The sequence below is a fragment of the Epinephelus lanceolatus genome, chromosome 7 (genome assembly GCF_041903045.1).
Source record: "Epinephelus lanceolatus isolate andai-2023 chromosome 7, ASM4190304v1, whole genome shotgun sequence".
NCBI lineage: Eukaryota > Metazoa > Chordata > Actinopteri > Perciformes > Serranidae > Epinephelus > Epinephelus lanceolatus.
The window spans coordinates 24,274,609-24,289,884 of record NC_135740.1 but is presented as its reverse complement, the minus strand read 5'-3'; the positions used below and the strand labels follow the sequence as shown (position 1 = coordinate 24,289,884).

The window sequence follows — 15,276 nt, the reverse complement described above, 5'->3', positions numbered from 1 at the left end:
AGGGGAGCCTCCATCCTGCGCTTTGACGCGGAAGTGGAAGTCTTTGATCTGCTCGTAGTGAAAAGAGCGCACTGCATGGATGACTCCACTATCAGCACTAACCGACACATATGAGGAGACTGGCACTCCGTTAACAGAGGAGTCCTCCAGTATGTAAGAAACACGGGCATTCTGGTTCCAGTCAGCGTCTCTGGCTTTCACTGTGAATATAGAGAGGCCTGGTGTGTTGTTTTCTACAATGTAGGCCTCATATGAGCTCCTCTCAAAGACAGGCGCGTTATCATTCACATCAGAGATCTGTAAGGTGAGAGTGACGCTGCTGGAGAGGGAGGGCACTCCCTCATCAGAACACGTCACTGTTATATTATACTGGGAGGAGACCTCTCTGTCTAAAGCGACCTCTGTGAGTAAACTATAAAATCCATTCATTGTGTTTTGTATTTTAAAAGGAATGTCATCATTAATATTACACTTCACCTCTCCGTTCCTCTCAGAGTCAGGGTCATTTACGCTCAGCATTGCAATTACAGTATTCTCAGCAGAGTCTTCCAAAATGCTCTCTGATTTAGAGAGTATTTTTAACTGAGGGCTGTTGTCATTGACATCAGTGATATCAATGAGTATCTTACTAGAATCAGAGAGTCCTCCATTATCTGTAGCCTCGATATCAATTTGGAAAAGCTTTGTTTTTTCATAATCTATTTCACCACTCAAGATAACCTCTCCCGTTTTTCTGTCGATCTGAAACAGGTCGGATAAACGACGCTTGCTATTTGAAATTGCATATGATATTTCTCCATTAGAGCCTCCATCTTTGTCAGATGCACTAACAGTTATAACACTGGTTCCCCTCGGGGAATTCTCGGTAATTGTTGCCTTGTATACTGGCTTAGTGAAAACCGGTGCATTGTCGTTTGCATCTAACACGGTAACAGTTATCTGCATTGTGCCTGACATCCGCGGCTGTCCGCCATCTAAAGCAGTTAGTAATAATGATATCTGTTCTTGGTGCTCTCGATCCAAAGGCTTCTGAAGAACCATTTCTACCTTTTTACTTCCGTCTGCTTGATTCTCTAGTTTTAATGCAAAGTTGTTTGTTGGATTAAGCGAATAGCTTTGGAGACCATTTGTACCGATGTCAGCATCGATGGCTTTCTCCAGCACAAATTTAGACCCAATAACGGCTGACTCGCTGATTTCAAAGCGTTTCTCACTCGACGCAAAGCTGGGAGCATTATCGTTTATGTCGGTGATTTCTATCGTTATGCGAAACAATTCCATCGGGTTTTCCAAAATCATCTGTAAATGTAAAGCACACGGCGTCGTTTCTCCACACAGCGTCTCTCTGTCTATTCTCTCCTTGATGAGGAGGACGCCCCTGTCTCTGTTCAACTCGATATATTCTGCACTGTCTCCCGAATGAATACGAGCTCTGCCCGATTTGAGCCTTTTGAAATCTAAACCGAGATCCTGAGCTAAATTACAGACTAATGAGCCTTTCTCCATTTCCTCGGGAATGGAGTAGCTGACTTGCCCGAACACAGAGGCGAGAGAAAGGACCAAGATGAACAACAGTACTTGCCGTCTCATTGTTTAGTCGCTGTATTCCAGATCGTTTTTCAAAAACTGTAATCCATACGAATGGTGTTAAAATATCCGACCGTATCCAAACGAAATGATCAACAAAAACTAACAGCCTTCCATATCCCAGAGTAGATTTCCCTTTAAACGAGGACAGGCGGTTTGTGGCTGCTTTATTGTCTACCGTGTCATAATATAAAGGGGGAGGTACAGATGCTACCGCTATCGAAGACTGCCACACTCTGGCCAATAGCGGCCCTTTCTGTTCAACACAGCAAACAGCAAGAGTTGGTAATGATGATGAGAGATACAGTTATTTAAATACAGACAAAATTATCATTATTATTACTATTATTATTGTTAGTATTATTATTATGACAAGCAGTAGTAGAGGAGTATTATCTGGCTAGTCTCAGTACGATGTTGGTTTAAGTCTGAGATTTGAGTGTTTAATTATTGATTTACCCAAAGAAAGCATCCTTATTTTTCTCTACACATCCATGCATCATGTAACAACTTAAGAAAAATACTGGCCCGCCCCCCATCCCCTGCAGAAACAACTACAGACACATATACAGGCTTGCAAACACAAACATACTCGCCACTGGCAACAGCGTTAAGTTAAGTAATTCTAACAAAGACAGGAAAAAAGACCAGGGCCACAACAGTGACTCTGTCCATGGTGCTGATTGCACATTGATAATAGGTAGCGCCTTGTTGCGAATTTATCAGTTACAGAGAACATGCAAAAGGGTTACAACTGAAATTATCCCAAATGACCAACCTCTAGAGGAGAGTCAGGTTCATCCAGGATGCTCTTGTCACTCTGTATCCGCTGCATCGTCCCTGTAGAACTGGGGTCCATTATCAGCACGTTCTGACTACCGGCTCTGCCGAACTTACAGTCACTCTTTCTGGAGTCTGTCGTCCTGCACACCTCGTAATTGTACACGTGTTGGAGAGTCCCTGTCCCCAAAGTGTCTGAGTAACGTGGTGGATAATATGGGATGACAGGGAGACTGGAGTGATACAGGATGCGAGACTGTCTCCATCTGTAGATTTTCACTGATATAATAACCACCAAACACGTGATGAAGAGGAAGGAAACTACAGCCAAAGCCAAGACTAAGTAAAAAGTCAGGTTGTCATTGTACTCCTTGTCGTGTGCAAAGTCAGTGAACTCAGACAGCACTTCAGGGAAGCTGTCCGCCACCGCCACGTTAACAATGACTGTAGCTGAACGAGAGGGCTGCCCGTTGTCCTCCACTATAACACTCAGTCTTTGTTTGACAGCATCTTTATCAGTCACTTGGCGGATAGTTCTTATTTCTCCATTCTGTAAGCCCACTTCAAACAGCGCCCTGTCTGTGGCTTTCTGCAGTTTATAGGACAGCCAGGCATTCTGTCCAGAGTCCACATCAACAGCCACCACTTTAGTCACCAGATAGCCCACGTCTGCTGAACGAGGCACCATTTCAGCCACCACAGAGCCACCAGTCTGCACTGGGTACAGCACCTGAGGAGGGTTGTCGTTCTGGTCCTGGATCAGTATTTTCACACTCACGTTGCTACTGAGTGGAGGGGAGCCTCCATCCTGCGCTTTGACGCGGAAGTGGAAGTCTTTGATCTGCTCGTAGTCAAAAGAGCGCACTGCATGGATGACTCCACTATCAGCACTGACGGACACATATGAGGAGACTGGCACTCCGTTAACAGAGGAGTCCTCCAGTATGTAAGAAACACGGGCATTCTGGTTCCAGTCAGCGTCTCTGGCTTTCACTATGAATATAGAGAGGCCTGGTGTGTTGTTTTCTACAATGTAGGCCTCATATGAGCTCCTCTCAAAGACAGGCGCGTTATCATTCACATCAGAGATCTGTAAGGTGAGAGTGACGCTGCTGGAGAGGGAGGGCACTCCCTCATCAGAGCACGTCACTGTTATATTATACTCAGAGGATCTCTCTCTGTCCAGATCACTGTCTGTCACTAAACTATAGAAATTATTTGATGCTGACATTATAGTCAAAGGAGTGTTATCGTTGATAAAACAGTTAACTTTACCGTTTTCATTTGAATCCGGGTCTTGAACGTTCATCATTGCTACAACGGTGTTTGGTTTAGAGTGTTCAGCTATCATGCTCACTTTTGACATAATATTAATCGTTGGTTTGTTATCGTTCATATCTACCACTTCAACTATGACTTTACAAGAATCTGTTAGTCCACCATCATCACTTGCACGTATGTTAATATGATAATTCCGTGCACTTTCATAATCAATATTTCCAATCAGTCGAATTTCACCACTGTCTTCGTTTATCTGAAACAGTGCATGGGCTTGATCTAAACTGTTTGTAATTGAATATTTTATTCTACCATTTGTTCCATAATCTGCGTCTGACGCAGTAACGCTGGTGACAACTGTCCCTTCTGGGGCATTTTCAAAGACGGTTGCTGTGTAGGTGGACTGTGTAAAAACTGGAGCATTATCATTGGCATCTAACACTGTGATGAAAATCCGAATAGTTCCTGACATCTGCGGCTCTCCTCCATCAAAAGCAGTTAAAACTAAAGATATCAGTTCCTCCTTTTCTCTGTCTAAATGCTTCTGTAAAATCATTTCGACCTTTTCTGTTCCATCACCCTGACTATCTCGCTTCAATACAAAATTACCGGTAGGCTTAAGATCATATTTTTGGAGACCATTTTTACCGACGTCAAGATCTATAGCTCTGTCTAACACAAATTTTGCTCCGATTACGGCAGATTCGCTGATTTTAAAACTGACTTCGTTTTTTTCAAAGGTGGGAGGATTGTCATTTATATCTGTAATCTCGACTGTAACACTGTAGAACTCCATGGGATTCTCTAAAATTATTTGGAAATGTAAAGCACAAGGCGTCGTCTGTCTGCAAATCGCTTCTCTGTCTACCCTGTCTTTGATGAGGAGGACTCCTCGGTCTTTATTCAGCTCGATGTACCCAGCGCTGTCTCCCGTATACACACGAGCTTTACCTGATTTCAGTCGTTTTACATCTAAACCCAAATCCTGAGCAATATTACCGACTAAAGAGCCACTCTGCATTTCCTCAGGGATGGAGTAGCTGACCTGGCCGAGCACTGAGCTGAGGAGAAGGACCAAGGAAAACAACAGTACTTGCCGTCTCATTGTTCTGCCCGACATTTTCCTCACGAAATGTAACGAGACAAATTATGTTCCACGATGCCCGGATATTTACGGTCCATTACAGATGATGAAACAAGAAAAACCAGTACAAGGTTTCACTCCATAAGAGTCCAAATCGATGAAAATAATCCTGCACGGTCCTCGTTTTAGTGTACGCTGACGTTGTGAGCCCGTGTGTGTCCTTCTCTCACTGATATCGTCATTATGGGGGAGGTTTCTCTTTAAATCCACCGTGAAACATTAACACACTGGCCAACAGCGGCCCTAAGAGTACATAGCAATGAACTACAGGAAACTCTCAGAGAGAGAAAAAAACAACACTGTACTTGAAAGCACAGAATTTGTATTTGTACCACGAGTAAGAGCCACTCAGATAGATGACAAAAGAAATGCAAAATTGAATAAAGGGGGGTTTACTTGATAATCTCGTTAAAAACGTCATTCGTACATGCCGTTGTGATACAGTGGAATGACAATAAGGTATTTTGATATAAGGAGGAGGAGTTCAAATAAAATAAAAGCGTGTGTTATCGTCATGTTACGGTCACATCATTGTAAATACATATTGTGCAAATGTTTGCATGTAAAAGATAGATAGATAGATAGATAGATAGATAGATGATCTGGCACAAATATAGGCTCGAATATAACATCACATTCGCGACTGGCAACAGCATTGATTAAAGAAAACGGAGAAATTACCAGGGGGTAAAGTGCCTCTGTCCATGGTGCTGATTGTAGACTAGTGTTAATGACGTCTGGCTGGGAATTTATGAGTCACACAAAACATGCAATAATGTTTCAACTGAAATCATCCCAAGTGACCAACCTGGAGAGGAGAGTCTGGTTCATCCAGGATGCTCTTGTCACTCTGTATCCGCTGCATCGTCCCTGTAGAACTGGGGTCCATTATCAGCACGTTCTGACTACCAGCTCTGCCGAACTTACAGTCACTCTTTCTGGAGTCTGTCGTCCTGCACACCTCGTAATTGTACACGTGTTGGAGAGTCCCTGTCCCCAAAGTGTCTGAGTAACGTGGTGGATAATATGGAATGACAGGGAGACTGGAGTGATACAGGATGCGAGACTGTCTCCATCTGTAGATTTTCACTGATATAATAACCACCAAACACGTGATGAAGAGGAAGGAAACTACAGCCAAAGCCAAGACTAAGTAAAAAGTCAGGTTGTCATTGTACTCCTTGTCGTGTGGAAAGTCAGTGAACTCAGACAACACTTCAGGGAAGCTGTCCGCCACCGCCACGTTAACAATGACTGTAGCTGAACGAGAGGGCTGCCCGTTGTCCTCCACTATAACACTCAGTCTTTGTTTGACAGCATCTTTATCAGTCACTTGGCGGATAGTTCTGATTTCTCCATTCTGTAAGCCCACTTCAAACAGCGCCCTGTCTGTGGCTTTCTGCAGTTTATAGGACAGCCAGGCATTCTGTCCAGAGTCCACATCAACAGCCACCACTTTAGTCACCAGATAGCCCACATCTGCTGAACGAGGCACCATTTCAGCCACCACAGAGCCACCAGTCTGCACTGGGTACAGCACCTGAGGAGGGTTGTCGTTCTGGTCCTGGATCAGTATTTTCACACTCAGGTTGCTACTGAGTGGAGGGGAGCCTCCATCCTGCGCTCTGACGCGGAAGTGGAAGTCTTTGATCTGCTCGTAGTCAAAAGAGCGCACTGCATGGATGACTCCACTATCAGCACTGACGGACACATATGAGGAGACTGGCACTCCGTTAACAGAGGAGTCCTCCAGTATGTAAGAAACACGGGCATTCTGGTTCCAGTCAGCGTCTCTGGCTTTCACTGTGAATATAGAGAGGCCTGGTGTGTTGTTTTCTACAATGTAGGCCTCATATGAGCTCCTCTCAAAGACAGGCGCGTTATCATTCACATCAGAGATCTGTAAGGTGAGAGTGACGCTGCTGGAGAGGGAGGGCACTCCCTCATCAGAACACGTCACTGTTATATTATACTGAGAAGCGATCTCTCTGTCTAAAGCGACCTCTGTAACCAAAGTATAAAATCCATTTAATGTAGTTTGTATTTTAAAGGGAATGTTACCGTCTATATTACACTCTACCTCTCCATTATTCTCGGAATCTGGATCATTAACACTTAACATAGCTATAACAGTGTTTGGAGGAGAGTCCTCTAATATGGACTCTGATTTAGAGACAATGTTTATATGAGGATTATTGTCATTTATATCGATGACATCAACTATTACTTTAGTGGAATCAGAGAGTCCTCCGCTGTCTACAACTTCTATATCTACTTGATACATTTTTGCCTTTTCATAATCTATTTCACCTACAAGGATAATTTCACCACTTTTCGAGTTAATCTTAAAAAGTTCAGATAAGAGACGTTTGCTGCTCGATATTAAATATGATACTTCTCCGTTCACCCCAATATCTTTATCAGATGCACTTACAGTCGTTACGCTGGTGCCTTTTGGAGAATTTTCCAGTATTTTTGCTTTGTAAAGCGGTTTAGCAAATGTCGGTGCGTTGTCATTCGCATCTAATACATTGACAAATATCTGCATTGTTCCCGACATCTGCGGCTCCCCTCCGTCTATAGCAGTCAACAGCAGTGAAATGTAGTCCTGCTTTTCTCTGTCGAGAGGCTTCTGTAAAACCATCTCCACCTTTTTACTTCCGTCTGCTTGATCTTCAAGCTTTAATACAAAGTTATCAGTAGGAGTAAGCGAGTATCGTTGTAAGCCATTCATCCCGATGTCAGAATCAAACGCTTTCTCTAACACAAATTTCGATCCAATCACAGCGGTCTCGCTGATTTCAAAGCGTTTCTCTGCGTTAGTAAAACTGGGCGTATTATCGTTTATGTCGGTGATCTCCACTGTTACACGAAACAGCTCCATTGGGTTTTCCAGAATGAGCTGGAAATGTAAAGCACACGGCGTCGTCTCTCCACATAAAGCTTCTCTGTCTATCCTCTCTTGGATAAGGAGGACTCCCCTTTCTTTATTCAGCCCGATGTACTCTACGCTGCCTCCCGTATAGACACGAGCTTTACCTGATCTCAGCCTTTTCAGATCTAAACCTAAATCATGCGCTATGTTACCAACAACAGAGCCTTTCGACATTTCTTCAGGAATGGAATAGCTGACCTGGCCGAGCACATCGCTGAGACATAGCATCGAGAGAAACAACAGTACTTGCCGTCTCATTGTTCTGTCTGATGTCGTTTCCTGCACCGTTAAAACAAAAGATTTCCCGATGCAGTCAGTGCCACAGTTGATAACAAAAAAATCGTCATCCACTCCAAAGTTAGAAAGGAAAACAACATATCCAGTTATACAATTCCTCGCAGGGCTCCGTATGAGCGCGGACTGTGTGTTCTGTCTTTCTCCGATTGTGTCCACCGTATGTACACGAAGGGGCAGGACACAGACATAAAATAACATCGAGTTAAATCGCGACACGCTTGCCAACAGCGACCCTTTGAGTTGAAAATACATATTACAAGTGATATCAGACAGTCAGCTCAGTGCAAAGTTACACTGGTGATCATATGGAAGTGAAAATAAAGAAGATGAGGCCATGAACTTGGCAAACTGATATTTCAAAAATGTCACAATTTGATAATATTTTACTCAAGTGAAATAGTTACACATTTAATGGTGTATATACATAAGGAGTGTTTTTGAAATATAACCTATATGAATAGAATGTATACAGCCAATACGAAAAATGAAAACAGAACATGTATGTACATCTACTGCTGATAACAGCGTGAGGTGTCGCTATCCAGGGTGCTGAATGAAAACTTTGTGGCTTTACCAAACGTGTCAGGCATTTATAAATGGCCATTTCTAACTGCTACTGAGAGCAACTGCCTTATGAAATTAATGCACATTACTTTGATTTGTACAACAATTAAACATTAGGATTGTTATACTTTTCTAACCTCTAGAGGAGAGTCAGGTTCATCCAGGATGCTCTTGTCACTCTGTATCCGCTGCATCGTCCCTGTAGAACTGGGGTCCATTATCAGCACGTTCTGACTACCGGCTCTGCCGAACTTACAGTCACTCTTTCTGGAGTCTGTCGTCCTGCACACCTCGTAATTGTACACGTGTTGGAGAGTCCCTGTCCCCAAAGTGTCTGAGTAACGTGGTGGATAATATGGAATGACAGGGAGACTGGAGTGATACAGGATGCGAGACTGTCTCCATCTGTAGATTTTCACTGATATAATAACCACCAAACACGTGATGAAGAGGAAGGAAACTACAGCCAAAGCCAAGACTAAGTAAAAAGTCAGGTTGTCATTGTACTCCTTGTCGTGTGGAAAGTCAGTGAACTCAGACAGCACTTCAGGGAAGCTGTCCGCCACCGCCACGTTAACAATGACTGTAGCTGAACGAGACGGCTGCCCGTTGTCCTCCACTATAACACTCAGTCTTTGTTTGACAGCATCTTTATCAGTCACTTGGCGGATAGTTCTTATTTCTCCATTCTGTAAGCCCACTTCAAACAGCGCCCTGTCTGTGGCTTTCTGCAGTTTATAGGACAGCCAGGCATTCTGTCCAGAGTCCACATCAACAGCCACCACTTTAGTCACCAGATAGCCCACATCTGCTGAACGAGGCACCATTTCAGCCACCACAGAACCACCAGTCTGCACTGGGTACAGCACCTGAGGAGGGTTGTCGTTCTGGTCCTGGATCAGTATTTTCACACTCACGTTGCTACTGAGTGGAGGGGAGCCTCCATCCTGCGCTTTGACGCGGAAGTGGAAGTCTTTGATCTGCTCGTAGTCAAAAGAGCGCACTGCATGGATGACTCCACTATCAGCACTAACCGACACATATGAGGAGACTGGCACTCCGTTAACAGAGGAGTCCTCCAGTATGTAAGAAACACGGGCATTCTGGTTCCAGTCAGCGTCTCTGGCTTTCACTGTGAATATAGAGAGGCCTGGCGTGTTATTTTCTACAATGTAGGCCTCATATGAGCTCCTCTCAAAGACAGGCGCGTTATCATTCACATCAGAGATCTGTAAGGTGAGAGTGACGCTGCTGGAGAGGGAGGGCACTCCCTCATCAGAACACGTCACTGTTATATTATACTGAGAAGCGATCTCTCTGTCTAAAGCGACCTCTGTAACCAAAGTATAAAATCCATTTAATGTAGTTTGTATTTTAAAGGGAATGTTACCGTCTATATTACACTCTACCTCTCCATTATTCTCGGAATCTGGATCATTTACACTCAACATAGCTATAACAGTGTTTGGAGGAGAGTCCTCTAATATGGACTCTGATTTAGAGACAATGTTTATATGAGGATTATTGTCATTTATATCAATAACATCAACTATTACTTTAGTGGAATCAGAGAGTCCTCCGCTGTCTACAACTTCAATGTCCATTTGATAAGTTTTCGACTTTTCATAATCTATTTCACCGACAAGGATGATTTCACCAGTTTTAGAATCTATCTTAAACAGATCAGAAAATAGACGTTTGCTCCTAGATATCTGATATGAGATTTCTCCGTTAACCCCAATATCTTTATCAGATGCACTTACAGTCGTTACGCTGGTGCCTTTTGGAGAATTTTCCAGTATTTTTGCTTTGTAAAGCGGTTTAGCAAATGTCGGTGCGTTGTCATTCACATCTAATACGTTGACAAATATCTGCATTGTTCCCGACATCTGCGGCTCCCCTCCGTCTATAGCAGTCAACAGCAGTGAAATGTAGTCCTGCTTTTCTCTGTCGAGAGGCTTCTGTAAAACCATCTCCACCTTTTTACTTCCGTCTGCCTGATTTTCAAGTTTTAATACAAAATGTTCTGTTGGATTCAGAGAGTATCGCTGCAAGCCATTCATCCCAATGTCAGAGTCAAATGCATTTTCTAAGATGAATTTCGATCCAATCACAGCGGACTCGCTGATTTCAAAGCGTTTCTCTGCATCAGTGAAACTGGGCGTATTATCGTTTATGTCGGTGATCTCCACTGTTACACGAAACAGCTCCATTGGGTTTTCCAGAATGAGCTGGAAATGTAAAGCACACGGCGTCGTCTCTCCACATAAAGCCTCTCTGTCTATCCTCTCTTGGATAAGGAGGACTCCCCTTTCTTTATTCAGCCCGATGTACTCTACGCTGCCTCCCGTATAGACACGAGCTTTACCTGATCTCAGCCTTTTCAGATCTAAACCTAAATCATGCGCTATGTTACCAACGACAGAGCCTTTCGACATTTCTTCAGGAATGGAATAGCTGACCTGGCCGAGCACATCGCTGAGACACAGCATCGAGAGAAACAACAGTACTTGCCGTCTCATTGTTCTGTCTGATGTCGTTTCCTGCACCGTTAAAACAAAAGATTTCCCGATGCAGTCAGTGCCACAGTTGAAAACACAAAAATCGTCATCCAGTCCAAGGTTAGAAAGGAAAACAACATATCCAGCAATAATATTCCTCACAGGCCTCCGTATGAGTGCGGACTGTGTGTTCTGTCTTTCTCCGATTGTGTCCACCGTATGTACACGAAGGGGCAGGACACAGACAAAAAATAACATCGAGTTAAATCGCGACACGCTTGCCAACAGCGACCCTTTGAGTTGAAAATACATATTACAAGTGATATCAGACAGCCAGCTCAGTGCAAAGTTACACTGGTAATCATATGGAACTAAAAATAGAGAAAATGTGGCCATTTATTTGGCATATTGATGTTCCTAAATATAGTTTGATACTTATATGCTCAAGTGATTTAGTTTCTGCTGTGATCACAAAACCGTATTTTTCTAAATTACAGTATATGAAAAGAAGGTATGGACAAAAGGACGATCAATAAAAACACAACACATGGGTGCATTCACTGTTATCAGGAGGGTTAAGTGTAACTGTCCATGGTGCTGAATGAAAACTTTGTGGGTTTTCCAAAACTACTCAGGCATTTATCAATGGTGTTTTCTAACTGCTACTGAGAGCAACTGCCTTATGAAATTAATGCACAAGTGCCATCACTTTCATTTGCATAGCAATTAAACATTGTGATTGTTATCATTTTCTAACCTCGAGAGGAGAGTCTGGTTCATCCAGGATGCTCTTGTCACTCTGTATCCGCTGCATCGTCCCTGTAGAACTGGGGTCCATTATCAGCACGTTCTGACTACCAGCTCTGCCGAACTTACAGTCACTCTTTCTGGAGTCTGTCGTCCTGCACACCTCGTAATTGTACACGTGTTGGAGAGTCCCTGTCCCCAAAGTGTCTGAGTAACGTGGTGGATAATATGGAATGACAGGGAGACTGGAGTGATACAGGATGCGAGACTGTCTCCATCTGTAGATTTTCACTGATATAATAACCACCAAACACGTGATGAAGAGGAAGGAAACTACAGCCAAAGCCAAGACTAAGTAAAAAGTCAGGTTGTCATTGTACTCCTTGTCGTGTGGAAAGTCAGTGAACTCAGACAGCACTTCAGGGAAGCTGTCCGCCACCGCCACGTTAACAATGACTGTAGCTGAACGAGAGGGCTGCCCGTTGTCCTCCACTATAACACTCAGTCTTTGTTTGACAGCATCTTTATCAGTCACTTGGCGGATAGTTCTTATTTCTCCATTCTGTAAGCCCACTTCAAACAGCGCTCTGTCTGTGGCTTTCTGCAGTTTATAGGACAGCCAGGCATTCTGTCCAGAGTCCACATCAACAGCCACCACTTTAGTCACCAGATAGCCCACATCTGTTGAACGAGGCACCATTTCAGCCACAACAGAGCCACCAGTCTGCACTGGGTACAGCACCTGAGGAGGGTTGTCGTTCTGGTCCTGGATCAGTATTTTCACACTCACGTTGCTACTGAGTGGAGGGGAGCCTCCATCCTGCGCTTTGACGCGGAAGTGGAAGTCTTTGATCTGCTCGTAGTCAAAAGAGCGCACTGCATGGATGACTCCACTATCAGCACTGACGGACACATATGAGGAGACTGGCACTCCGTTAACAGAGGAGTCCTCCAGTATGTAAGAAACACGGGCATTCTGGTTCCAGTCAGCGTCTCTGGCTTTCACTGTGAATATAGAGAGGCCTGGTGTGTTGTTTTCTACAATGTAGGCCTCATATGAGCTCCTCTCAAAGACAGGCGCGTTATCATTCACATCAGAGATCTGTAAGGTGAGAGTGACGCTGCTGGAGAGGGAGGGCACTCCCTCATCAGAACACGTCACTGTTATATTATACTGAGAAGCGATCTCTCTGTCTAAAGCGACCTCTGTAACCAAAGTATAAAATCCATTTAATGTAGTTTGTATTTTAAAGGGAATGTTACCGTCTATATTACACTCTACCTCTCCATTATTCTCGGAATCTGGATCATTAACACTTAACATAGCTATAACAGTGTTTGGAGGAGAGTCCTCTAATATGGACTCTGATTTAGAGACAATGTTTATATGAGGATTATTGTCATTTATATCAATAACATCAACTATTACTTTAGTGGAATCAGAGAGTCCTCCGCTGTCTAAAACTTCAATGTCCATTTCATATGTTTTCGCCTTTTCATAATCTATTTCACCGACAAGGATAATTTCACCAGTTTTAGAATACATCTTAAACAATTCAGATAAAAGGCGTTCAGTATTGGATATCAGATATGATATTTCTCCGTTCACCCCAATATCTTTATCAGATGCACTTACAGTCGTTACGCTGGTGCCTTTTGGAGAATTTTCCAGTATTTTTGCTTTGTAAAGCGGTTTAGCGAATGTCGGTGCGTTGTCATTCGCATCTAATACACTGACAAATATCTGCATTGTTCCTGACATCTGCGGCTCCCCTCCGTCTATAGCAGTCAACAGCAGTGAAATGTAGTCCTGCTTCTCTCTGTCGAGAGGCTTCTGTAAAACCATCTCCACCTTTTTACTTACACCTGCCTGATTTCCAGGTTTTAATACAAAGTTATCAGTAGGAGTAAGCGAATATCGCTGCAAGCCATTCATCCCAATGTCAGAATCAAACGCTTTCTCTAACACAAATTTCGATCCAATCACAGCGGACTCACTAATTTCAAAGCGTTTCTCTGCATTTGTAAAACTGGGCGTGTTATCGTTTATGTCGGTGATCTCCACTGTAACACGAAACAGCTCCATTGGGTTTTCCAGAATGAGCTGGAAATGTAAAGCACACGGCGTCGTCTCTCCACATAAAGCCTCTCTGTCTATCCTCTCTTGGATAAGGAGGACTCCCCTTTCTTTATTCAGCCCGATGTACTCTACGCTGCCTCCCGTATAGACACGAGCTTTACCTGATCTCAGCCTTTTCAGATCTAAACCTAAATCATGCGCTATGTTACCAACAACAGATCCTTTCGACATTTCTTCAGGAATGGAATAGCTGACCTGGCCGAGCACATCGCTGAGACATAGCATCGAGAGAAACAACAGTACTTGCCGTCTCATTGTTCTGTCTGATGTCGTTTCCTGCACCGTTAAAACAAAGACTTTCCCGATGCAGTCAGTGCCACAGTTGATAACAAAAAAATCGTCATCCACACCAAGGTTACAAAGGAAAACAACATATCCAGTTATACAATTCCTCGCAGGGCTCCGTATGAGCGCGGACTGTGTGTTCTGTCTTTCTCCGATTGTGTCCACCGTATGTACACGAAGGGGCAGGACACAGACATAAAATAACATCGAGTTAAATCGCGACACGCTTGCCAACAGCGACCCTTTGAGTTGAAAATACATATTACAAGTGATATCAGACAGTCAGCTCAGTGCAAAGTTACACTGGTGATCATATGGAAGTGAAAATAAAGAAGATGAGGCCATGAACTTGGCAAACTGATATTTCAAAAATGTCACAATTTGATAATATTTTACTCAAGTGAAATAGTTACACATTTAATGGTGTATATACATAAGGAGTGTTTTTGAAATATAACCTATATGAATAGAATGTATACAGCTAATACGAAAAATGAAAACAGAACATGTATGTACATCTACTGCTGATAACAGCGTGAGGTGTCGCTATCCAGGGTGCTGAATGAAAACTTTGTGGCTTTACCAAACGTGTCAGGCATTTATAAATGGCCATTTCTAACTGCTACTGAGAGCAACTGCCTTATGAAATTAATGCACATTACTTTGATTTGTACAACAATTAAACATTAGGATTGTTAAAGTTTTCTAACCTCGAGAGGAGAGTCAGGCTCATCCAGGATGCTCTTGTCACTCTGTATCCGCTGCATCGTCCCTGTAGAACTGGGGTCCATTATCAGCACGTTCTGACTACCAGCTCTGCCGAACTTACAGTCACTCTTTCTGGAGTCTGTCGTCCTGCACACCTCGTAATTGTACACGTGTTGGAGAGTCCCTGTCCCCAAAGTGTCTGAGTAACGTGGTGGATAATATGGAATGACAGGGAGACTGGAGTGATACAGGATGCGAGACTGTCTCCATCTGTAGATCTTCACTGATATAATAACCACCAAACACGTGA

At 43.4% G+C, this 15,276-nt stretch overlaps 2 protein-coding genes across 2 annotated transcripts; both read right to left on the bottom strand.

Annotated features, from left to right (window-relative positions):
- Window positions 1–2,347: 2,347 nt before the first annotated feature.
- LOC117261154 (protocadherin gamma-A2-like) lies at window positions 2,348–5,260 on the bottom strand. The gene has a single exon (XM_033633432.2). It carries the CDS (start codon window positions 4,763–4,765, stop codon window positions 2,348–2,350), a length of 2,418 nt encoding a protein of 805 aa, XP_033489323.2. The 5' UTR covers window positions 4,766–5,260.
- Window positions 5,261–8,117: 2,857 nt separating this feature from the next.
- Window positions 8,118–11,435, bottom strand: LOC144463809 (protocadherin beta-16-like). The gene has a single exon (XM_078169353.1). The coding sequence runs from the start codon at window positions 11,396–11,398 to the stop codon at window positions 8,708–8,710; it is 2,691 nt and encodes an 896-aa protein (XP_078025479.1). The 5' UTR covers window positions 11,399–11,435; the 3' UTR covers window positions 8,118–8,707.
- Window positions 11,436–15,276: the final 3,841 nt, after the last annotated feature.

Excerpts from the sequence above, each read along its gene's own strand:
- LOC117261154 (XM_033633432.2), bottom strand. The coding sequence starts at position 4,765 with ATGTCGGGCAGAACAATGAGACGGCAAGTACTGTTGTTTTCCTTGGTC.
- LOC144463809 (XM_078169353.1), bottom strand. The coding sequence starts at position 11,398 with ATGTATTTTCAACTCAAAGGGTCGCTGTTGGCAAGCGTGTCGCGATTT.